Below are 24,790 nucleotides of genomic sequence, written 5' to 3'. Positions count from 1 at the left end.
ATATGTGCAAGAATAATAAATTGCAAAAAAAGTAAATTGCATAAAGTAAAAGTTAATTGTTAATAGTTAGTGTTAGTAGTTAGTGTGCCATAAGGCAAATTTAGCGCTATGTTAAGCAATCGTAATTGGATTTATGTAGAAGTCGCAACTATCTGAGGCCGGTCAATAATAATGTAGGCAACAAACACAAGTTAGGAGTCTTGATTAGTGAACCAAGTCCCAAAAACTTGTCATGCCAAAAAGAAGAAGAGAATTGATCTTGTATTGGTTTAAGCCTTTTGCATGATTTAAAAGGCAACCTATCCTTAATGCAAAGCCATTCACTTGATCAATTGATCAAGATGAATTAGATTTGAATCAAGGAAGGTTAAATCTCTCTAATCAATGCTAACTTATCAACTTTCAACTCATTGATCAAAAAGAAAAAAGAAAAAGAAGAAGAAGAAGAAGAAGAAGAAGAAGATGAATAATGGAGAATGGAAATGGCAAAAATTAAAGTGCATTAAATGAAACACAATGTACCAATCCTCATATGTTGACCAATAACATTGAAGGTCAAGGTCAAACAATCAAAAACAGAAGTGAGATGAAGATTGGATGTCAAGAAATGAATAAACTATTTTTTGGCATTTTTTAATATTAAAAATAAAGTTGAATTAAAATAAATGGAAAAGTCAAACTTCAAAACCACTTCAAATCAACCTTGAATGGTTCAAGTGATTTATCCTAAGTTCAACAAGGTCAAACAATGTTTGACAAAAAAATTCAGCATTTTTAAAAGTCAGAAACTATTTTTAATCAATTAAAAATGAATAAAAATAACCTAATTGAACTAAAATCTCAAATAAATCTCAAATAAATTCAAAAATTGATGAGAATATTTTTCATAGATCCATCATCATTCAAATAGGTTAGGAAAATATTTTTGCATTTTTTGAATATCAAAAGCTATTTAAAATGAATTAAAAACAACCAGAAAAGAGAAAATTCACAAAAAATATCAAATGACAAAATAAAAAATATTAAGAATCGGAAATAGAAACTAGAATTTATTTGGGAAATAATGCAATTGGTCCCATAATTTTTGGATAAAAAATGAAAGAGATATTAATTTTTGAAAATAATTGGAATTAAAGAAAATAAAAGGAAAATAAAACAGAAAATGGAAATTAGAAAAAGCGTGGACCGTCTGATCTAAGCTCATTAATTGAGCTGGCAAATCAAGAGGCCAAGAAGCGCGCGCCTATGGTGATCCACGGTCAATGCACGCGTATGGGAAAGAATTAAAAGTCATAACAAGCAACGCTCCTGATTGAATCTGGAAAATGGATCCAACGGTCCAGACTTAAACTGTACATGATGAAGCCACCGGAGCCACCGTCTTCTCCGGTGAGCTTCCAGATTCCGGCCAAAATGCAGAACTTCAAAGCTTAACCAAATCAAGCGATCTATACATCAATAGAAAGCTGGGATGATGTACATCATCCCTGTACCATCCTTTTTCATTCTAGATCTCTATGATTTGAGAAATCAAAAGTTGAAAAATCTGGTGTTCATCATGAACTCAATGAATTGCAAAAATTAAAAGCATAAACATGATGCCTCTATTGAGAGAACTTCAGCCAACACAAAACCACAACCAATAGGTCAAAGGATTAGGAGAATCGAAGAAAATACCAGTTGGAGTTCAAGTTTGAGTTCTGGTGATTTGAGCTTGAAACCTTGCTTGCTTTATCAAAACAGAAGTTCAATGAAGTGTATAGTGAAGGTCTAGAAGCATTAGATCTATGAATACAACCAGATGTAGTTGAATTCGAGATCTGAAAATTTTAAGAGAAATGAAACTTGCTTCTTTAGTGATGGTTAGGGAATGAATTATGCAGCATTTCAGGTTGAAAATTGGATGCAAATTGAATGGAATGATGCTTCTATTTATAGATGGATAGGCAAGGCAAGTGTGATCAAACTTATGTGCATGAAATTGGATCCTCCATGCATGGGCCTGTACATGCGCATGGAGGGCCCAAAAGCAAGTGCAAATGCAAGCTGATATCATACCAAATTGAAATGGACGTGTACTCTGAGCTGCAATGGCTTGTGCAATGAATTCCAACATGTTATGCACAAATATGCTTAAAACTTCTCCTCTTCGAAAATGCCATTTTAGAAAATCCAAGCATGGGCATATGGGTAATGGTTGGAAAGGTCTTGATGTAAGGAACAATTGTTATGTTGTCAAAAATCCATTTGGAATGTGGAAATTTATGAAATTTAAGTTTAAAGTGTGATATGCAAAACATGTCAAGGCAAGGTTTCTAAAATTGGCCAACTTTCAAGCCCTTCTTTTTTGATGATTCAAGCTTCAAATGAAAACACCTCCAACATCAAAGTTGTATATCTTTTCAAGACAATCAAAATGGACTTACATTTTGCATCATTTGGATTTTTGATGAAGGAGTTATGGGCACTTGAAGTTGGACTTTTTTGACTTTTAATGCCTTTAACCTAAAAGGACCTATAATGTCTTGCATTATCACATGTATTTCCTTTGAGGTTTTGAAATTCTGTTCAACATAACATTTGAATTAGACATATTAAGCTTTCGAATTCATTTGATCCCACCTCAAAATCATAAAAAATGAATGAGTTATGTCCTTGGGAAGTTGACCCATAATTAGGGTTTCAGTCAAAATGACCTATAATGTATTGGAGTGGCAGATGGGTTTACAAGCTTCAAATCAAGTTTGGATGAACATGAAAGTTGTTCATATTGTCCTTAATAACAGGTTTGCTTTTGGAACCATCTCCATTTGACCAACACATGAAAAGTTAGGTCTCAGTGTATTTCAAAATAGTCAGATGAATTGACTGATTAACTTTTCAAGTCCATGCCTCATATCTTGATGAATTGATGATTGAGGACACTCAAATAAGTTCAAATATGCATGAAATGATGAATTAAAGAACTTCCCTTAATTGTATTTGACCATGGGCTGAGGTTGCTTCATCAGCAAGGCATTGTGGTGCACAGATGGATTAGGGCTTCCTTGAAGAACAAGACCTCAAATCCTTGGACTTGCTTTGATCAAAAATGATGAATTGAGGCACTAGGGAGGCATATTTGATGGATGGGAGATTTGGGAGTCATTACCATGCTTGCTATCATCTCCTCTTGACCATGTCTTTGTACATAGGATCTCCTAGAAGCTTTGGACTTTGTGATTGCTCAAGCTACAAACACAAGACATTAGTGACATATTTTTGTGCTTTTGGTTAGTAAAAAAAATAAGGAAAGCAAATATATACAATTCAAGCATGCTCGGTGATCTCAAACCAATCACAAGGGATCCTACCCAAAGGCAAAGGGAACCAAGATGCTAATGATCCTTGAGGCTATGCAAATGAAATGTGATGATGCCATGAGGGATCTTAGGGACAAAATTGGGGTCTTACACTAAGTTCATGCACACAGTTTTCATCACACTTCCCTTTGCAGTTGTGGATATAAATAGAAGCTTCATTTCATTCAATTGGCAACTTGAAGGCGCCTGAACCTCTGCTCAATTGATTCCCCAACCCTTCATTAAAGGAATTCTGAAATTTCACTTCTCTTTTCAAGGTTAAATTTCGACTTCCCTGGTTGATCTTTAGCTTCTAATTCATTAACCTTGCTTCATTGTCACTTCAAGATCAAGCTGCAATCAAGAGTTGGATTGGATTTTGCTGACAAAAGCTGTTATTCAAAGGTTTAATCCTCAACTATTTTGAGTCGAAGCTCTATGATTATTGTGCATTGCTTGCTTTGGTTGGCATTTTTGAAGTCCTCATTTGAGAGGCAAGCCCGTGGGGGTTTTAATTTTGTGAATTGGTTAACTTCAGATTGAGTACCTTGTTTTTCAACCTCAGATTTCTTCTTCTATAAGAGTCTTGAGCAAAATCAAAGGTCACAGGGGTGATGTACATCACCCAACTTTATTTTGGTATATGGATCGCGTGCTATGGTTGAGGTTGTAAATCCTGCAACTGGTGGTGTTTTCTGGCCTTCTCACTGGAGAAGACGGTGGTTTCCACAACCATCCGCACGCGTCCAAACCTTGGCCCTTGGATCTATTGGTCACGATCTAATCTTGGCTGTTGAATGTTATGACTTAATTTAATGCTGAATGCCACGCTGTTGACCAAGGTGTATCATGCGCGCGCTTGTGGTTTTTCCAATTTATTAATTTCTGTTTTAATTTCTTTTATTTCGTTTTATTTTTAAAAATTCATAACTTCTTTATTTGGAATCACAAAAATATGGGACCAATTGCAAAAAAATTCTCTTAAATTCTAGTTTCATAAAATGATTTTTAATTATTTTTGTGATTCCATTTAATATTTTTTGTGAATTATTTCACTTCTGATTGTATTTAATTCATTTAAAATACCATTCGATATTCAAAAATGTCAAAAATATTTTCTTAACACCTTTGGATTTATTTGAGATTTTAGTCCAATTATGTTATTTTTCTTAATTGATTTGAGAATTATTTGAGATTTTAATCCAATTATGTTATTTTTCTCCATTTTTAATTGTTTAAAATTAGTTTCTGTTTTCAAAAATTGTTGAGAAAATTTGTCAAACCTTGTTTGACCATGTTAGACTTATGATGATCCAATTGGACTTTTCCAAGTTGATTTGAGTTGGATTTGAAGTTTGACCTTTAGTTGTTCATTTTATTTAAGCATTATTTTAATTCCAAAAAAATACCAAAAATATGTTTGACCTTTCTTGACCTTCAATCTTCATTTAACTTCTGTTTACCATTGATTGATGTTGATTCTATTCATGTTTGATTAATGTGTTTTGGTTATGTCTTTTGAATTTCAACTTTGTACATTCCATTTCCATCTTCATCTTCTTCTTTTTCTTTTGACCAATGAGTTAATGATTTATCGTTAGCCTTGACATATGAGAGGCTTAACCTTCTTTGATCCAAATCAAATTCATCTTGATTAAAGATCAAGTGAATTGCTTTGTGTCAAAGATAGGTTGCTTATTGGTCAAGCAAAAAACCTAAAATCCATACAAGGTCATTCTTCTTTTCTTTTGGCATGGCAAGTTGTAGGAGTCTGGCTTACTAGTCATGATCTCTAACTTGTGTTTATTTGCCTATGATTTTATTGACCGACCTCAGATAGGTGTGACTACTACATTAGTCCACTTACGATTGCTTAACATAGCGTTAAATTGCCTTATGGCACACTAACACTAACTACTAATCACTAACATTTAATTCAAGCATTTAATTCTTGCAATTTACTTTAATGCAATTTAATTTCTTGCTCATTTATTCATATTGTCTTTTCCCTTTGCTCATTTGAGCTCATGTTTATGTTTATGCCATTTGCCTTTTGCTCATTTGAGCATATTATTGTGTATAAACTATTGCCTTGTGCTTGTTTTGTTTTGTTTGTGTGAACCAATGCAAAAAGGAGAAAGGACTTAGAACTAGGACCTTACCTATGCTAAATGGAGTTTCAAGAGCAACTAGGCCTCATGCCTTTAGAATGATAAATATGTTGAAGAGCAACTAGGCCTCATGCCTTTAGAATGCTTAATCTTGAAGTTGAATTGAAAGGACCCCTATTCTAAACTTACTCTTGTCCATTCTTTCTATTGCATTGTGGAACTTTTTGATTTGTTTGTTCTTGTGTGGTAGGGATCCCAAACTTGAGCTATTTAGAAGTACCATTGTCATGAGCATCAAAGATATGAGGGACAAATCCAAATTGGAAGATCCTAGGAGCTTGATTGAATATTTGCTTGATTCCATGAGTTAATTACTTATTGCTTGCTAAGTCCAAAGGAAATGAGCTCTTGAATCATCTTTATGATCTCAAGAAAGGAAATCCAAGGGTTTTATTTATCTTCCCTCATCTTTGCATGTTTAGGACCTAGCCCTTCTCTTCTTCTCTCCACTCTAACCCAAGCCAAGCCTATTTTGTGCAAACATTGACATTGTTTTTTTTCAAAAATTAGAAACCTAGGCACTATGCCTTTGATTTTTTCAAACTCTTTTCATAATACTTAGCTATTAGGTTTGAGTTATCATAGTGGTTGATATAAACCTTACTTGTATCCTTAGTGATTGGACTATAAGTCTTCCATACTTATTATAGGGTGGATCCCTCACTAGTATGTTGAAGCTCTCCTCACATGGTGGATTTGTGGTTTAGATTGAGTTTTCTCCGTTTGATAAAAAAGACCTTAAGGCTTTTTAGCAATCAATTCCCCAACTTCTTTTGGGATTTTTACCCCGAACTACGAGGCTTTGATCCTACCTTTGTGATGGTACGTAGGCAATGGGTTTATCCATTTAAACAACAAAATTGTAAATGATTTGTGTATTCTTTTCTCATCTCCCCAAGCATGTTTGCACAAATATTTTCACAAATACCAACCTACCATACAACATTTGCAAAAAGGGCTCCCTTAGAGTACTAAGGATGTTTTGGGTGCTTAAAACCTTCCCATTGCATAACCAACCCCCTTACCCAGATCTCTGACATTTTTATTAGTTTTTTATTTGATAAAACTTCTCGTTTTTTGTTCGCTTTCTAACCTTTCCTTTGGATAAATAGAAGTGCGGTGGCGACTCGAATTGTATCATTTACTTTTGATTTAGTCAATAAATCTAAAGGTAACGAAGACCCCGCTACAACTGGGTATTTAAAATGGAATTATGCAGGATTGTTCCAGGATGTCAGACCCGATGTCATGACATTTGTATACAGAACATTCAGTCTGAATCTTATGTATTATGTGATTGCGTTTTTAATGCAAATCTATGTATGATTGAAGATCTGTATTCACACGCATTCAATCATTAATTACAACCAGATTTACTTATTTTCCAAAGAGATCTAATTAGTTGTCATGAGAAGATTTAAAAGAAAAATAGTTTTAGGGTTTTATGATGTCCAAGCCCAGCTGAATACTTCTATAAAAAGGACACGAAAAACCCGATTTGATACACAAGAAATACATAGCGAAATATTGAGAGAGAATAAGGGTTTAAGTCTTGTGTGGTCGTGTGACTTGTAAGCCATTCAATTCATCCATAGATGATTGAATTGGTCTGATTTTTGAGTTGTAATTTGTCACTCAAAGCTTTTAAGCATGAGTGTGTGTCTACTTGATTGAAGCTGCTAAGTAAGATCAAGTGTGTGTCTTTGAAGAGTGTCTTCTTTTCATAGTAATTCTTGTTTAATATCACTGGTGTGATTGAGGGGGAGTGAGTGGGATCTCATATCTAAGAGTTCTTAGGTAGAAGTCACACGGGTAGAGATTAGGTGAAAAAGACTGTAACTTGTGTTGTTTACTGAGAGTCTTTGAACTGATTCTATTTTAGTGGATTTCCTTCCTGGCTTGGTAGCCCCCAGACGTAGGTGAGTTGCACCGAACTGGGTTAACAATTGCTTGTGTCTCTTGAATTACAGTTCTTTATCTTTATCCTGTTTGTATTATTCAGATATTAGTGTCGTGACATTACCTTCGACATCTCATATCTGATACCAGAATTTCTTGCTCAAATGAGCAAAGTGAAAAGCAATATGAATAAATGAGCAAGAAAGTAAATTGCATTAAACTAAATTGCAAGAAATTAAATGCTTGAATTAAAGTTAATAGTTAGTATGGTTAATGCTATTGTGTCATAAGACAATTTAGCGCTATGTTAAGCAATCGTAAGTGGACTAATGTAGTAATCACACCTATCTGAGGTCGGTCAATAAAACTATAGGCAAATAAACACAAGTTAGATATCATGACTAGTAAGCCAAGCTCCTAAAACTTGCCATGCCAAAAGAAAAGAGGAAGGCCTTGTATGGACTTTAGGTTTTTTGCTTGACCAAGAAGCAACCTATCTTGGACACAAAGCAACTCACTTGATCATGGATCAAGTTGAGTTTCATTTGGATCAAAGAAGGTTAAACCTCTCATATGTCAAGACCAACCATAAGATATTAACTCATTGGCCAAAATAAAAGAAGTGAGATGAAGATGAAATGAATAAAATGAGGATTCAAAAGTCAAATGCAATTGGTCAAAAGTGAATCAAATCATCATCAACCAATGTTAAAGAGAAGAGAAATGAAGATTAGAAGTCAACAAGTCAAACATATTTTTTTGATATTTTTGGAATTAAAATAAATGCAAAATTAAAATAGACAAAATATGGTCAAACCTCAAATTCAATTCAAATCAACTTAAACAAGTCCAATTAAATTCTCATAGGTCTAACATGGTCAAACAAAGTTTGACAAAAATTTTAAACAATTTTTGAAATTAGAAACTATTTTAAAATAATTAAAAACAATAAAAATAACACAACATGAATTAAAATCTCAAATAAATCTCAAATCAATTAGAAATTGATGAGACTATTTTTCATTGACTCATCATGATCCATATGTGTTAAGAAAATATTATTGGAATTTTCAGATATCAAAAAGTATTTAAAATGAATTAAAAACTATTAAAAACCAAATAATTCAAAAAAATATTAAATGAAGTCACAAAAATAATTAAAAATCAAAATATGAAACTAGATTTTTCAAGAAAATTTTTGGTGTTGGTCTCATATTTTTGTGACTTCAAATAAAATAGTTATGAATTTTTGAAAATAAAAGAAATTAAAAGAAATTAAAACAGAAATAAGAAAATATCAAAAATCAGGAGCACTTGGATGAGTTTCATTAATTGACGTGGCATCATCCAAGGGCTCAGAGGCGCGGTCATACCATATGCTTTGGTCAAGCGCATCACATAATGAATTAAAAATAGTTAACAAAAGCAAAGGCCATGATTATAACATTTAAATGAGATCCAAAGGCTCAGATGCATCCACGTGGGGATGGTGGTGGAAACCACCATCTTCTCCGGCCAGAGAACAAACTCCGGCCACCACGCGCAGGGTTTTCAACCTTAACCAAAATAAACAAGCCAGGTATCAAAAGGAAGCTGGGGTGATGTACATCACCCCTATAACCTTGGATCTTCCTCAATGTTTCTATTTAATGAGAAATCTGAGCTTGGAGATCAAGGTGCACAAACTAAAATGGCACAATTCATGAAATTAAGACCACCACTGACCTGCCTCTTGCTCAAGGACATCAGAAAACAGTTAAAACTCAAGCAAATCACATTGAAGTGCAGATTTAAACAACACGATCTCCTCAAGCTTTTGATTCCAATTTGATCTTGAGGTAATGAGGATGCAAGGCTAAGGAATTAAGACTTGAAGATCAACTAATGATGTTGAAATTCAAGCTTGAAATTGAGAAATGAAAATTGAAATTCCTTTGAGTGAGGTTAGGTTTCGAATTCTGCAGGGTTTCAGATCACCTTTAGGTTGAAATTTGAATGAGGAAGCACCTATATTTATAGCTGAGTTGTGCTGCAAGGTAGTGAAATGCTTGTGTGCGTGAAGATTGGGTCATCCATGCCTGGGCCTGTACAGGCGCATGTGAGGCCCAAAATTGAATGGAATTGCATTCTAAGATCATTTTGGTGTGAATTGGACATGCACAAGGCCTGACATTTGCTTGCACATCAAGTTACAAAGTGAATTGCATAATTGAACCTAAACATTAAGCTCTTCGAAAGTACCACATGGAAAATCCAAACATGATGGTGTGAGTAATGGTTGGAAATTTCTTGACATAAGGAATAAAAGTTATGTTGGGAAAAAATCCATTTGGAGTTTGGAAAATTATGAAAACTGGCTTTGAAGTTTGAGGTACAAAACATGTCTAGGTTTCCTTTGAAATTTTTTACCAAAAGTGATCAACTTCAAGCCCTTATGTTTCAATTATGCAAGCCTCAAATGGAAAACCCTCCAACATCCAAGTTGTAGATATTTTCAAGATTATTAATTTGGAATTAAATTGTGCATCATTTTGATTTTTAATGAGAAAGTTATGGGCACTTGAAGTTGGACACTTCTCAAATTCAATGGTTTTGGTCCAAAGTGACCTATACTGTTTTGTATTATCACATGTGTTTATTTTTGGATTATGAAATTTTGTCCATCATAACATTTTAAGTATACATCTTAAGCTTTCCAATGAAATTTTTCTCACCTCAAAATCATAAAAAATTAGGAAGTTAGGTATTTGGGAAGTTGACCCGAAATTAGGGTTTCAGTCAAAATGACCTATAATGTTTTGAAATGAATGATAACCTTCCATGTTTCAAATGGATTTTTTATGAACATTAAAGTTGATTCATATGGTTCTTAAGAACAGTTTTTCTCTTGGGGTCATCTTCATTTGACAATCACATCAAAAGTTAGGTCTCAGGGATCCTCAGTTTAGTCAGATGACTTAACTGGTCAACTTCTCAAGGTCAAACTTCAAATCTTGATGAATGAATGATTGAGGATACTCACATAGGCTCATATATGCACAAAATAATGAATGAAAGAACTTCCCTTGATTTAATTTGATCATAGGTTGAGGTTGCTTCATGAGCAAGGCACAATCAATGCACAATTGAATTAGGGTTTCCTTGCAAAACAAGCCTCAAGCCCTTTGGGTTATCTTGATCAAATTGGCAAACTGAGATACTTGGGAGACATATATGATGATTAAGATCTTTGGGAACCATTGTCATGCTTGCTTTCATCTTTATCTAGCCATTTCTTTGAGCTTAGGAGCCTCCTAGGAGCATGTGAGCACATGATCACTTGAGCTTCAAAACAAAAGATGTTAGTGACATATTTTTGTGCTTTTGGTTAGTTAAACAAATAAGAAAAGCAATAATATACAATACAAGCATGATTTGTGGTCTCAAACCAACTCACACAAGTCCCAACCCTAGGGTTAAGGAGCCACACATGCTATGATCCTTGAGGCAAATGCATTGAGCAATGATATGATGCCATGAGGGATCTTAGGGTCAAAATTAGGGTCTTACATCTGGGAATCTCTTCCAATCCACTAAAAGGCACTTTGTTAGAAACATGTATTCCCAAGAGATGGGCATACTCCTCCAACGTAGGCACAGGCTGATAATCAGGAAAAGTGAAGCAACGGTAGAGAGGGTCATAAAACTGAACCAACACACTCAAGAGTCCTTCAACCATATAAGCAGACAGGATAAACAAGAGCTTCCCATGACGTTGTTTGAAGGCCAAGGGATCTAATACAAATGACTTTTGTGACATTCCTAACTCCAAAAGGGTATCCACTGAGTAGATGGGTCTCAAGCTAACTTGTTAAGGACTACTCCACACAAGTTGAACATGGCTATACCATCCTCCTATCTTAATTGCACTAAAGTTTGGGTTAGAACCTATCTCACCACTCAGAGATCACCAAGCATAACAAGCATATTACATCACACAAACAAATATACATACATCAAATATACACTTATATATACACACGAAAAAAGTAGTATAAACCCACTAGAGACTACTCCCCAGCAGAGTCGCCACTTAATTTCTGTAGCGGTAAATTCATGACCATCAAGCTATGGATAAGCTAGACGTCAATAAAACCAGATTCGCCACCGCGCTTTTATTGTTTCCAAGGGAAAATGGAAAAGTACGAACAAAACCCAAAAGATAAGATGTTTTCAAATAAAAACTAATAAAATTCCAGAGATTATAGGTAAGGCGGTTGGGTACACAGAGGGAAGGTGTTAGCACCCAAAGTGTCCTAGGTACTCCTAGGTGTAAGATCCTAATTTTGACCCTAAGATCCCTCATGGCATCATTTCATTGCTCATTGCATTTGCCTCAAGGATCATAGCATCTTGGCTCCTTAACCCTTGGGTTGGGACTTGTGTGAGTTGGTTTGAGACCACCAAGCATGTTTCAACCCATAGAGGGCTTTCCTCAACTTATACACATGCTTTGGAAGATTAGGGTCTGTAAACCCTTTAGGTTGTTCAACATACACTTCCTCATTTAAGTAACCATTCAAGAAGGCACTTTTTACATCCATTTGGAATAGTTTAAACTTCAGAATACATGCCACTCCAAGCAATAGTCTAATGGACTCCAAGCGAGCTACAAGGGAAAATGTTTCATCAAAGTAAACTCCTTCAACTTGAGTGTATCCTTGTGCTACCAATCTTGCTTTACTTTTATTAACCACCCCTTGTTCATCAGATTTATTCTTGTAAACCCACTTTGTTCCAATAACATTTATTCCTCCAGGTCTTGGAACCAGTTCCCATACTTCATTTCTCTTGAATTGGCCTAACTCTTCCTGCATGGCATTGATCCAAAATTCATTAGTTAAGGATTCCTTGACATTCCTGGGCTCAATCTTGGACAAAAAACAGCCATGTGAGACCACTTCCCTTGATCTAGTTGTGACCCCTGTATTTAGGTCTCCTATAATGAGATCTTTAGGATGATCCCTCTGAATTCTGATAGAGGGCCCCTTATTAATTTTGTCAGCTTCAGGTTCTGCTTGAGTAGGTTCACTCTCATTACTTTTGTCTAGGAAATCAGCTGGGGCATCATTTAGATATGTCTCAACATCGTCTGTGACATCAGTTTGTTGATCATCAACAAAAACATTAATGGATTCCATCATTACTTTTGTTCTGGAATTAAAGACCCTAAATGCTCTGCTGTTTGTTGAGTAACCCAGAAATATTCCTTCATCACTCTTGGGGTCCATCTTCCTTCTTTGTTCACGATCAGTCAGGATATAACATTTACTACCAAACACATGGAAGTATTTGACAGTAGGTCTTCTTCCTTTCCATACTTCATATAAAGTAGTTGGAGTCCCTTTCTTCAAGGTTACTCTGTTGTGAACATAGCAGACTGTGTTCCTAGCTTCAGCCCAGAAGTGGTAGGGCAATTTCTTAGCATGAATCATAGCTCTGGCAGATTCTTGGAGAGTTCTATTTTTCCTTTCTACCACACCATTTTACTGAGGGGTAATGGGAGATGAGAACTCATGACCTATTCCTTCAGATGAACAGAATCCAACAAATTTACTATTCTCAAATTCTTTCCCATGATCACTTCTGATTCTGATAACCTGACTTTCTTTTTCTCTTTGAAGTCTTAGGAAAAGATCTTTGAATACCTCAAATACATCAGATTTTTCCCTTATAAAATTTACCCAGGTGTATCTGGAGAAGTCATCCACCACCACATAAGCATACTTTTTCCCAGCAAGACTCTTCACCTGCATAGGTCCCATCAAGTCCATGTGGAGAAGTTCCAACACTCTGGATGTGGTGTCATGTTTGATCTTCTGATGTGACATCTTTGTCTGTTTTCCAATCTGACACTCCCCACAAACTCTTCCTTCATCAATCTTTAAGTTTGGGATTCCCCTGAAGCTTCAACAGATATAATCCTCTTCGTTCCTTTAAGATGCAGATGGCCCAGTTTTTGATGCCATAGCTTCACTTCTTCTTCTTTGGCTAGAGTAATGATTGATGAATAAGCAATTTCTTGAGAACTCCATATATAGCAGTTGTCCTTAGACCTGACTCCTTTCATGATCACTTCATTTTCTTTATTAGTAGTCAGACATTCAATTTTTGTGAAGTTTACATTTAGACCTTGGTCACACAATTGACTGATACTGATTAGGTTTGCAGTCAGTCCTTTAACAAGTAGCACATTGTCAAAATTAGGGACTCCAGGGCATTTTAGCTTTCCAATCCCCTTGATTTCACCCTTTTCTCCATCACCAAAGGTTACATAGCCGGTGGCATGAGGATGAAGGTCAATTAGAAGGTTTTTGCTTCCAGTCATGTGTCTGGAGCATCCACTGTCAAAATACCAGTCTTCTTTGGCTGAACCTCTAAAGGAAGTGTGAGCTATCAGGTTAGTAGCACCAGTCCTAGGAACCCACCGTTTTCTGTTGACAGGGATGTGGTGTTTGGGTCTAGGTTGATGATGAGAAGGACTAGGATAGACATACAATTTAAAGCAGAATGGTTTTATGTGGCCAAATTTTCCACAGTAATGACATCTCCATCTTGGGTTTTTTCCTTTATGTTGTCTTTCCTTATGATGTTGTGACACATGATATGACATCTTTGGTTTGCTACCAGTGTGACTACACTTAGGAGTGGATTCATTGAACCCAAGGCCAAACTTGTCTCTTGCCATTTTACCAGTCAGGAGGATTTTGTCTAAGGTGTCAGATCCACTGTTTAGCATTCTGACATACTTTGTCATCTCATCGAGTTTGGAGTTCAAGAACACTGCTTCAATCTTCAATTAGAGATGGTTTCTAAGTGTTCTGTCTTCTCATATTCTAGTTGTGTTATCAATTTCTTCTGATTTTCCACTTATTGACACACTTCTTCACTTCTGTAACACAACTTTATGTAGGTAGTGGCTAACTCATCAAAGGTTACTTCATCATCACTTGAGTCTTCATCAGAACCCCATCTCCCAGTCAAGGCAGTCATAAGATTGGCAGACTCTCCTTCTGTTTCACTTTCATCAGACCAAGTAGCAACAAGACTCTTCTTCTGTTTCTTGAGGTAGGTCTCACATTCAACTCTAATGTGTCCATACCCATCACATTCATGGCACTGAACTCCTTTTCCTTGTTTGGACTTTTCATCAGATCTTGTTCTTCTTCCAGCATCATTGGACCTACTGATGTCAAATAAGTTGTTCTTGACATTAGACTTTGACCTTACATCCATCTTTTTCAGGAGTTTGTTGAACTGTCTCCCCATTAATGCTACATCATTTTCCAGATCTTCATCAGTATCTTGACCACTTTCTTCCTCTTTCTCTTCAGTGTTTGACATGAAGGCTATGCTTTTGACTTTCTTTTCAGATCCATCACTCATTTCCAACTCAAATGTTTGGTGAGATCCAATTAGCTCATCCACTCTCATATTGCATATGTCTTGAGATTCTTCTATGGCTGTCACTTTCATGGCAAATCTCTTGAGAAGTGACCTGAGAATTTTCCTCACTAGTTTTTCATCTAACATCTTCTCACCCAGGGCTCCTGAGTCATTAGCAATTTCAAGGATATTCATATGAAAGTCATGAATATTCTCATCTTCTTTCATCCTCAAATTTTCAAACTTGGTAGTAAGCAGCTGCAATCTAGACATCTTTACTCTAGAGGTACCTTCATGAGTGGTTTTGAGAATATTCCTAGCATCTTTAGCCACCTCACAGTTGTTCACCAGTCTGAAGATGTTCTTATCAACCCCATTGAATATAGCATTCAATGCTTTAGAGTTTCCAAGGGCTAGTTCATCCTCTTCCTTGGTCCATTGTTCCTCCGCGTTCTTATCAGTTGTAACTTCTCCTTCCTTAGTAATAACAGGATGTTCCCAGCCTGTTAGAATAGCCTTCCAGGCCTTATTATCCAAAGATTTCAGGAAGGCTACCATTCGAGGTTTCTAGTAGTCATAGTTAGATCCATCCATAATTGGTGGTCTGTGAACAGATCCTCCGTCTCTATCCATAGTACCAGAAAGTAACGTCCCAAGATCTCACCCAAAACCAGAGCAGGATGCCTGCTCTGATACCAATTGAAATTCTGGTATCAGCTATGAGATGTTGAAGGTAATGTCACGACACTAATATCTGAACAATATAAACAGGATAAAAGATAAAGAACAATAGTACAAGTGACACAAGCAATTGCTAACCCAGTTCGGTGCAAACTCACCTACGTCTGGGGGCTACCAAGCCAGGAAGGAAATCCACTAAACATAATTAATTAAAAGACTCTCAGTAAACAACTTCAAGTTACAGTCTTTTCACCTAATCTCTACCCGTGTGACTTCTATCTAAGAACTCTTAGATAAGAGATCCTACTCACTCCCCCTCAATCACATCAGTGATGTAAAAACAAATATTACAATGAAAGAAGACACTATTCAAGAACACATACTTGATCTTGCTTAAAAGCTTCAACCAAGTAAACACACACTCATGCTTCAAAGCTTAGAGTGGACAAATTACAATACAAAAGTCAGTCCAATTCAATCATCAACAGGATGAATGAATGGCTCACAATACACAAGCTCACACAAGACTAAAACCCTTATTCTCTCTCACTATTTCGTTCGTTATTTCTTGTGTGTTAAAACCAGGTTTTACATGGCCTTTTTATAGAAGCATTTGAGTAGGCTTGGACATCATAAAACCCTAAATCTATTTTCCTTTCGTATCTTCTTATGACAGCTGATCATATCTTGTTGGAAAATAAATCAATCTGGTTTTAATTACTGCTTGAATGGCGCGTTCAATCTCCAAATCAATCACACACAAATTAGCATGAAAAGTGCAATCACAAAACTACATAACATCCAGACTGAATGTTTTGTATACACATGTCTTGACATCGGGTCTGACATCTCAGCTAAATCCGGCACAACCTTTAATTAAACACCCTGCAGGACCCTGATATCTCATGTCAAGACAACACTTGTGACACCTTATGAAAACTCTAGGTTTTAGAAAAATTGTTGCCAACACATTGAACCAACAATCGGTAACACTTTGTTCTTTCTTTTAGTTGATTTATTAAGTTTTATCGCATTTTATAAATTCCTGTTGTTTTAGGTTGTATTAGTGGTTCATCTCTTTTTGTCGCATTTTATGTGTTTCCATGGTAGTTCTATTTGGTGTCCAGATCTAACAATAAGCCCGAAAGATGCGTTAGGGAAGAATGGAAGTCAAGGACATCATGCAAAGCAAAATAAGGCAGAAATAGGATGCTGACACAGGTGCCCGTGTCAGCCTGTGCAGAGTGGAAGGCTGAAGGAAGCAGAAAACAGGGGGCTGACACGGGTGCCCGTGTCAGCCTGTGCAGAGTGGAAGGCTGAAGGAAGCAGAAAACAGGGGGCTGACACGGGTGCCCGTGTCAGCAAAAGATGAAGGAAATAAATTGACAGAGAGCCAACACGGGCGCCCGTGTCATCTAACACGGGCGCCCGTGTCATCTGACACGGCCTGTGTTGGCCAATTCGCCCCGCTTGCTGATTTTTATTGTTTTGGTCTCTTTGGAAGTCTGGACGGCAGTCTTGGTATTTCACGATGTTTTGAGATGATTTGGAACTATTTAGTATGCTATTGGAAAAGAGAAAAGGGACTTTTTTGGGGATCATACGAAGATGAAACAGAAAAGAGAAGAAAGCTTACAAAGGGTTTTTGGAGAAGAAGAGACTTTCAAGATCGGAAGAGATTGAAGATCAACCTTCATCACCAAAGAATTGTAATGTCTCTATTTTGTAATTTGTTTGCTTTGAATACTAAGAGAAGCTAAACCCCCCAATGCTAGGGGGGTGTCCCTGAGTTGCTACTGTATGAACGCTATTTCTATGTTTTTATGATCATCAATGTTTTCTTAATTCAAATTATAATACAACGTTCTTAATGCTTTATTTTATCGGACAAATGGAATTTTGATCTATGGTTAAGGTTTAGGTCGGACAAACCACCTTATCGCTTGTTGTATAATAATACTTCGGTTTAATCGCTTAGGAATAAGGATCAAACCGTAGTAGCCGTTAATTCTTGATCAATTGCATATTTCTTAACGTCATTTTGAATAGCTAAGGAATTAGGATTGAAATTGATTGTTAATGGTTTTCGGCTAAGGAATTAGAGAAAACAATTCTTGAGAATCGACTTTGAATAATTGCAACGTATATGTTATATAATGTGGAAGTAGTGTAGTACAAAGCAATTCACACATCTTGCCTTAGCATGCTTTCTCATATCATTTAACAGTTTTTTATACGCTTTGTGTAATTTACTCTCGTTCTTATAATTTTGAAAACAATCAACAACCCCCCTTTGATCTTTTGTTCAGTGGAATTATTGTAAAGATTTGTACTTAATACGCAGTCCTCGAGATCGATACTCGGGATAACTCCCATTTTATTACTACATTGATGAAAGTAGTGCAATTGCTATTTTACGGATCAAGGATCAACACAAGAATCTAAAGCGTTAGGAAAACTCATGCAAAGAAGTATGTTCCTACCCAAGTAGACATCCAAAATGGTAATTCCTTTCTGTTACCCGGTTTGCAAGTGATAGACTTTGCAAACCAATTACCTTCCTACTTTGGACTGAAACATACATTAATAAAGTCCTTCCACCAAATTCAATCCTTACTTTCCAAGGAGGGACAAGAATAACTGAGAATTTTACTTTTTATGTCTCTGTATCTAGACCTTAAATTCTCAAATCAAATTGAATTTTGCCCTGCTAAAATTCTCCAAAGCCACTAGCTTAGCATAGCCAAATTAAAATTCCACAACGACTCCAATGCCTCATATGGCTTTGCTTCTACAAATCTTGGACCAACCAAGCCAATACATCTTCCTTTGACTTTCCAATCCTCCCCATAAAAACATCATTTGGATTCTAATGCATTCCTTCACAACTATTGTAGGAGTCTTGAAAAAATAAAACTAATAAATTGGTATGTTGATCAACACGGAATTAATCATCACTATTCTACCTCCCAAATAAATATGTTTCCCTTTCCACATAGATAGCTTATTTATAATTTTTTTAATAAAGGATTCCCAAAATCTTTCTTTCTAGGATTGGAATCCAAAAATATTTCCCTTTCCAATTAATTTCAAAACTCACAACGGAATTCAAAATAATTAACATAAACATCCAATATCTCTTCAAACGATGTACTTAACTAAATTAACAAAATTCAACCATTAACTCAAAACAATTCAAATGACTTGTTCCCCGATGTTACAGATCAAAGCAATAGTTCCGACTAAATGTGATAAAACAATAAATAAAACAAAGAGAGCTTCATATCCCTCTTCCAACTCATTGCAACACTTACTCCTCTTGAGTATATGTACAACGTTGTACACAACAACACGAAACCAACAACAGAGGGGTGAGAATACACCAAACTAAATTAAAGATGTAGACGAATGCAGGGTTAGCTTAAATCAAACAATCAACAACACACGTTCAGTTTACACAACAAAATAGAAATTCAATTACAACTCGACTGTATGCATGTGGTACCAATTTGGACATCAGTGTTTGTTGTTGATCTCGTCCACTCAACAATGTTTCCTCATTCGTCGAGTCCCCAATTCTAAACCATAGGTCCCCATTCTTGAACTATGGACGATCATTGGTCCCTACTTATGACCTCGTGACTCGCCTCTTTCAACACACTGACATAAAATGATACATGACATACAAAGTAATACGAGAACAACAATAACACTTTTGGTTCCACTTCTGACTATAAGCAACATGAAATAGAACATTCACAATAGTCCCCACTTTCGAACTACTCACCTCAATAAAATAATCATAATTATATTGACAACCCATAACTATAATCCCAATTTCATAACTCACATGTATATTCATAAATACTCAACAACGTAACAACTCACACATATAATTATACTTCGCTACTGATAATTATGTAAATAACTCGAATATTATTTAAGTCGTCATAATATTCCATCAAAACATTTAATTTCAACAACACACTTCAAGTAGTAGCTAAACAAAATCAAAATCAGATCTGATCACTCAAAAATAACCTCTGGCGCTCATGACGACTAACCTGTCACCTGGGTGACAACCGTCACCCAGCCCGTCATCACTTCGCTTCACAATCCATCCCCCAGCCCTTTATCACTTTGCTTCATAATCCGTCACCCATGGGATCACCAGAAGGAGAAGTCCCGTCTGGAGCCCATGACGGTCTCCCCATCATACTTTTAACGATCGTGAGCCATTTCAAATGCACGAAGAGCATCCCGTCGTGCTCGTCACGACCGTCACACTGGTGCAGAAACCAAAATCTACATTTTTTCCATGGGAGCTCATTCAAAGCTCCAATTTCGACCTCCGGCAGCTAAATTCTCACATAAAACAACATATGCTTATTATCTAACAATATAATCATCACCTACACATCAACTATTATCCAATTTCATCAATTAATAACAAATTCATGATTTTGTTCATAACACCAAATACACAACAATGACATTCAAAATATTCTAGTTCATATCCATCCATCATACATAAATTCCAGCAATATATAAAACATAAAATTGTGCATTAAACATGGTAATTAGCATGGATTTTACACGATCATCGTCAAAATTCATAAATCACATTAATGGTGACGAAAACCTAGAGGAATGTGAGGATCCTTCTCTACCCTTTATACAATAACATCTGTATTAGAGTAGTCCCCCCCACCTCCCACTTACCAGAATTTCTAGCAGCAAAATAATCTAACTATTTGGCTACTGTGTTTTTTCCCTTCTGGTGATTCTTAGGTTAGCCTCTTTTCCTCTTTTTATAGCTTCCCTAACACATTCTATTTGTTTTAACCTAAAATTATATTTAGTTAATTATTGCACTGTCACCCCTCAACTCTTGTGCACTCTCTCCTTACCATTCACACTTCACCGATATTCTATTTTCTACCCCTAATTTGACTATTATACTATTTTTCTTATTTTATTATTATTTAAACACTATACTATCATTTTAATAAAATAAAACTCTACTAAATTCCAACAAACCCCAACAAATGCCAAACAATCACATAACACATGTTATCACGAAAATGAATAATTAAAAGCATGTTAAATCACTTAAATAATTAAATAAAAGCAACAAAACTTCAATTAAATTAATTAATTGAATATTGGGTGTGTTAGCTGGGATTTTTGACTTAATTAAATATGGACTTCCCACCCGGACGGAAGCACGTAGAAAAAGACTGAGTGATGGAAAATTTTTAAATCACATTATTCATTCATACATAAATGATTGGTGTAAGAGTGGTCCTCGAGTTAAAAATTACAATCACTTACGACATAGGTAATCTCACATATTAATAGTTCGAAAATATAGGTTGATAGAAACATACCTCTTTTTGAACCTAAATTCATTCAAAAAGACATCGTGTTTTGAAACTTTGCAATCCCACCATCAATTCCCATATAATTAGTGTAAAAATTAGCCTCTATTAACTATTAAATTTACATTGTCTTCCATCAAAAATGATGGTCTGTCCATAGACCTAGTACGTCTTGTCTTCCATCAAAAATGGTGGACTACCCATAAACCTAATATGTCTTACATGAAGATTTCGAGTTGTGGATATACGTAAAATGATGAGTACTTCTTTGATAAATATTTATTTATCTAGTATCTTAAAGAAACCAATGGATATTATTTCTCCAACTATTTTGAAGTCAAATTGTTTTTCACTCGATATGCGATATACCTAGAAATGGATATCGTTTCCAAAAGAACCAACGGGTAAAATTTAGGATTTGAAGAAATTCAAAAATAATAGATTAGTGATACACAAATAAAGGAACAAGATAAAATTACATTAGATGTTGTGTATACAAAACTTGCTCAAGTAACAAAAGAACAACAAAAATCAAGCATGATAATCGCCATCAAGTGAGATATGTATTTATCATAACCAAGCAAGGTCTCTTATACATTCCAGGAATCAAATGTAACCTTCTAAGTATTGGCCAATTGTATGACAAGGATTTCAAGATTCAGATGGAAGATAAGGGGCTGCTGCACGTTATGAATGCAAGAGGAATTTTGGTCCTTAAAGTGCCTATGGCTGCCACTAGAACCTTCAAGGTTTAGTTTAAAGTTATAGAACATGGATGTCTTACTACTGCAGCAAGTACAGAAGAGTGGATGTCTTACTATCCTCTTGGGTATCTAAACTTTAAAGATCTCAAAGATTTGAAAAAGGATGGAATGGTAATAGGGTTGCCATTGGTCAAACCCCGGCTAAAATTTGTGAAGAATGAGCACAAGCAAAGCAACATAAGGGAAAATTCAGCAAGGATGCATACCGTAGGACCAAGAATCGCCTTGAGGTGGTGCATTCAAATGTGTGTGGGCCAACACAAGTAGATTCTATTGGTAGGAATAGGTATTTTGTCACATTTATCAATGATCATAGTAGAATGATATGGAAATAAAAAACCAAAAGAAAGGATGAGGTATTCGTAGTGTTTAAGAAGTTCAATTCCAGGGTTGAGAGGCAAAGTTGTCAAAAACTAAAAGTGATCAAAATGGATGGTGGAGGTGAATATGTCTCAAATGAATTTGGGATGTTTTGTGATAAAGAAGGGAGTATACATGATGTAGTACCACCCTATACACCACAGCAAAATGGTGTGGCTGAAAGGAAGAATCGATCGATCATGAACATGATGAGAAACATGTTAAAGGGGAAGAGCTTTCCGAAGGAGTTATGGGGAGAAGCGGTATCCATAGTTGCCTATTTATTAAATAGGTTCCCTATGAAAAAGATGGAATATGTAACACCGGAGGAAGCATGGTCGGGGTGTTCTGGGTCAACTTAGAAAGAAGTTAGATGACAAGGAGAAGTGATGATACTTGTTGGATATCACTCTACCGGTGATTACAAGTTATTTGATGTTGTAAACGGGAGGATCGTGATCAGTAGAGACTTTATAATGTATGAGTCAAAGCAAGTGAAGTAGGGTGTAACCGGTTACCACCAGACATTAACCGGTTACATGCAGGCTGTAACTGGTTACCAGAAAGTTGTAAACGATTATAGCTTCAAAATTTCCAATTACGAGGAAAGTGGAAGACCATAACAGCATGTCTAGAAGATCAACAAGGAAAACGGGTATTCCTCAGAGACTCCAAGATTGTGATTTATTCTGAGGTAACAAATTCAATGATAATGGTGATTTCGTCCATTTTACACTTGTGGGCGAATCTGAACCCGTTAATACGAAAGAAGCCTTGAATGATCCAAAGTGGATTTTTTCTATGAAGGAGGAGCTGAAATCCATTGAGAAGAAAAATAATTAGGAGTTACTTGATCTACCAAATAGAAAGAAGCCAATTGGTGTGAAGTGAGTGTTCAAAGTGAAGGCAAATTCTAAGGGTGAGATAATCAAGCATAAGGCTACATTGGTTACTAAGGGTTTTTTGCAAAGAGAAAGCATAGACGTTGAAGAGGTTTTTGCACCGATTGCTATAATTGAAACCATTAGTCTTGATGTTGGTATTGCAAATAACAACAATTGGTCTATCTACCAAATGGATGTAATGTCTGCTTTTTTGAACATACCGCTTGAAGAGGAGATATATGTAGAACAACCCTCTAGTTTTATTGTGAAAGACCAGAAGCTGAAGTTCTACAAGTAGAATAAAGCATTATATGGTTTGAAGAAAGCTTCAAGAGCTTGGAATAAATGAATTGATGATTTCCTAAAGGATATTGGCTTCAAGAAATGTGTATCCGAGCATGGAGTGTATATGAAGACGGGTATGAATGAATGAGTAATTATAATTTGTCTATATGTAGACAAATTATTGATCACATGCATCAACAGAAAGTGTATTTCAAAGTTCAATAGTGAACTTATGAAAGAATTTGAGATGACCGACCTTGGCCTTATGACATACCTCCTTGGAATTGAGCTCTAAAAGTCTAAAAGGGAATTGCTCATGCACCAAAGAAGGTGTGCTCTTGAGATATTGAAGAAGTTTGAAATGGAGAATTGCAATGCTGCAATTTCTTCATATGAACCAAGGCTACAATTGTCGAAGAATGAGACTATGTTCTCAAGGTTTCATATGCTTGTTGCAGGACTGAATTTTCTAGATAAAGGATCTAAACAATATCAGTCTTGAACAACACTTTAGTTCTTTAAGTAGCCGGGAGATTGAGCTCGAGGAAGATGAACCTCAAAAGCGAGGTAAATCTGTTGCTCTAAAGTCTAAGCCTGAGAAGATAATATATTATCAAGTTGAGGAAGAATCAGAAGGATCTGATGAAGACTCAGAAGATGATGATGGGATGTCTCTAATTCTAAATAGAGTCGACTGACTTTGGAAACAAATGCAAAATGGTCAAGGAAAGTTCAAAGGAGCCAGAAGGACTGTTTTTCGCTTTGATTCTTCATCTGAACATAAGAAGCAAGGTTATGGAAAAGAAGTTATTTGCGTTAAGTGCAAGGAGCCAGGCCACTAAAAAAATGATTATCCTAACCTGAAAAAGGACAAAAGGCCTAAGAAGAATTTTTCTAAAGGCAAAAAGAGGCTGATGGCTACATGGGATGACTCAGAATCCAAAGAAGAAGATTCTGACAAAGAAAAAGCCAATGTTGAATTGATGGCAACTACAGGTGATCCTGAAGGTTTTAAAGAACCAGAAGACAAGGTATTATCAAAATCAGAATCCGACTCTGATTCTGAAGAGGTATTTTCTAACCTATCTCGTTCTGATATTGAATCATGTCTCTCTAAAATGCTGGAAAAGAATCAGAGTCTTTAGAGTAAATACAAGGACCTTAAACAAGTCCAAGAAGTTCCCTCTGAAACTCGCAGTGAGCTTGAGAATGATATTTCATCTATACATGAAAAGTATTTTCTTTAGAAAGTAACAACTTTGCTTTGAAAAGCAAAATTTCAAACCTAGAGGAGGAAATAGTCTCAGAAGGTTCTGGTGTTGATTGCATCATTAGATATGACAGAGAATTCCACTACTTTCTAGATAAAAGCATAGATAGAAGCAAAATGGCTTCCTTGATCTATGGAGTTAGAAGAAATGAAAAGAAAGTTTTAGGTTGTACAGAAACTATAAAACCTAACGAAAGTCATAAGGTAAAACCAAAACCTCTCTATGTAGAAAGAAAGAATAGGACTTTGCAAGAAATGGCTCGCACCATGATTCAAAAAACTGACATGTCTAAGCATTTATAGGCATAGGCAGTTAACACAACATGTTA

General features: G+C 35.8%; 1 protein-coding gene across 1 annotated transcript; it reads left to right on the top strand.

Annotated features, from left to right (window-relative positions):
• Window positions 1-22,090: 22,090 nt before the first annotated feature.
• On the top strand, window positions 22,091-23,889 carry LOC127107060 (uncharacterized). The gene is made up of 2 exons (XM_051044339.1): window positions 22,091-22,285; window positions 23,665-23,889. The coding sequence occupies exons 1-2, from the start codon at window positions 22,091-22,093 to the stop codon at window positions 23,887-23,889; spliced, it is 420 nt and encodes a 139-aa protein (XP_050900296.1).
• The last annotated feature ends 901 nt before the right edge of the window (window positions 23,890-24,790 follow it).

The sequence above is a fragment of the Lathyrus oleraceus genome, chromosome 1 (genome assembly GCF_024323335.1).
Source record: "Lathyrus oleraceus cultivar Zhongwan6 chromosome 1, CAAS_Psat_ZW6_1.0, whole genome shotgun sequence".
In the NCBI taxonomy this organism is placed as follows: domain Eukaryota; kingdom Viridiplantae; phylum Streptophyta; class Magnoliopsida; order Fabales; family Fabaceae; genus Lathyrus; species Lathyrus oleraceus.
This window is presented reverse-complemented; position numbering and strand designations above follow the sequence as displayed.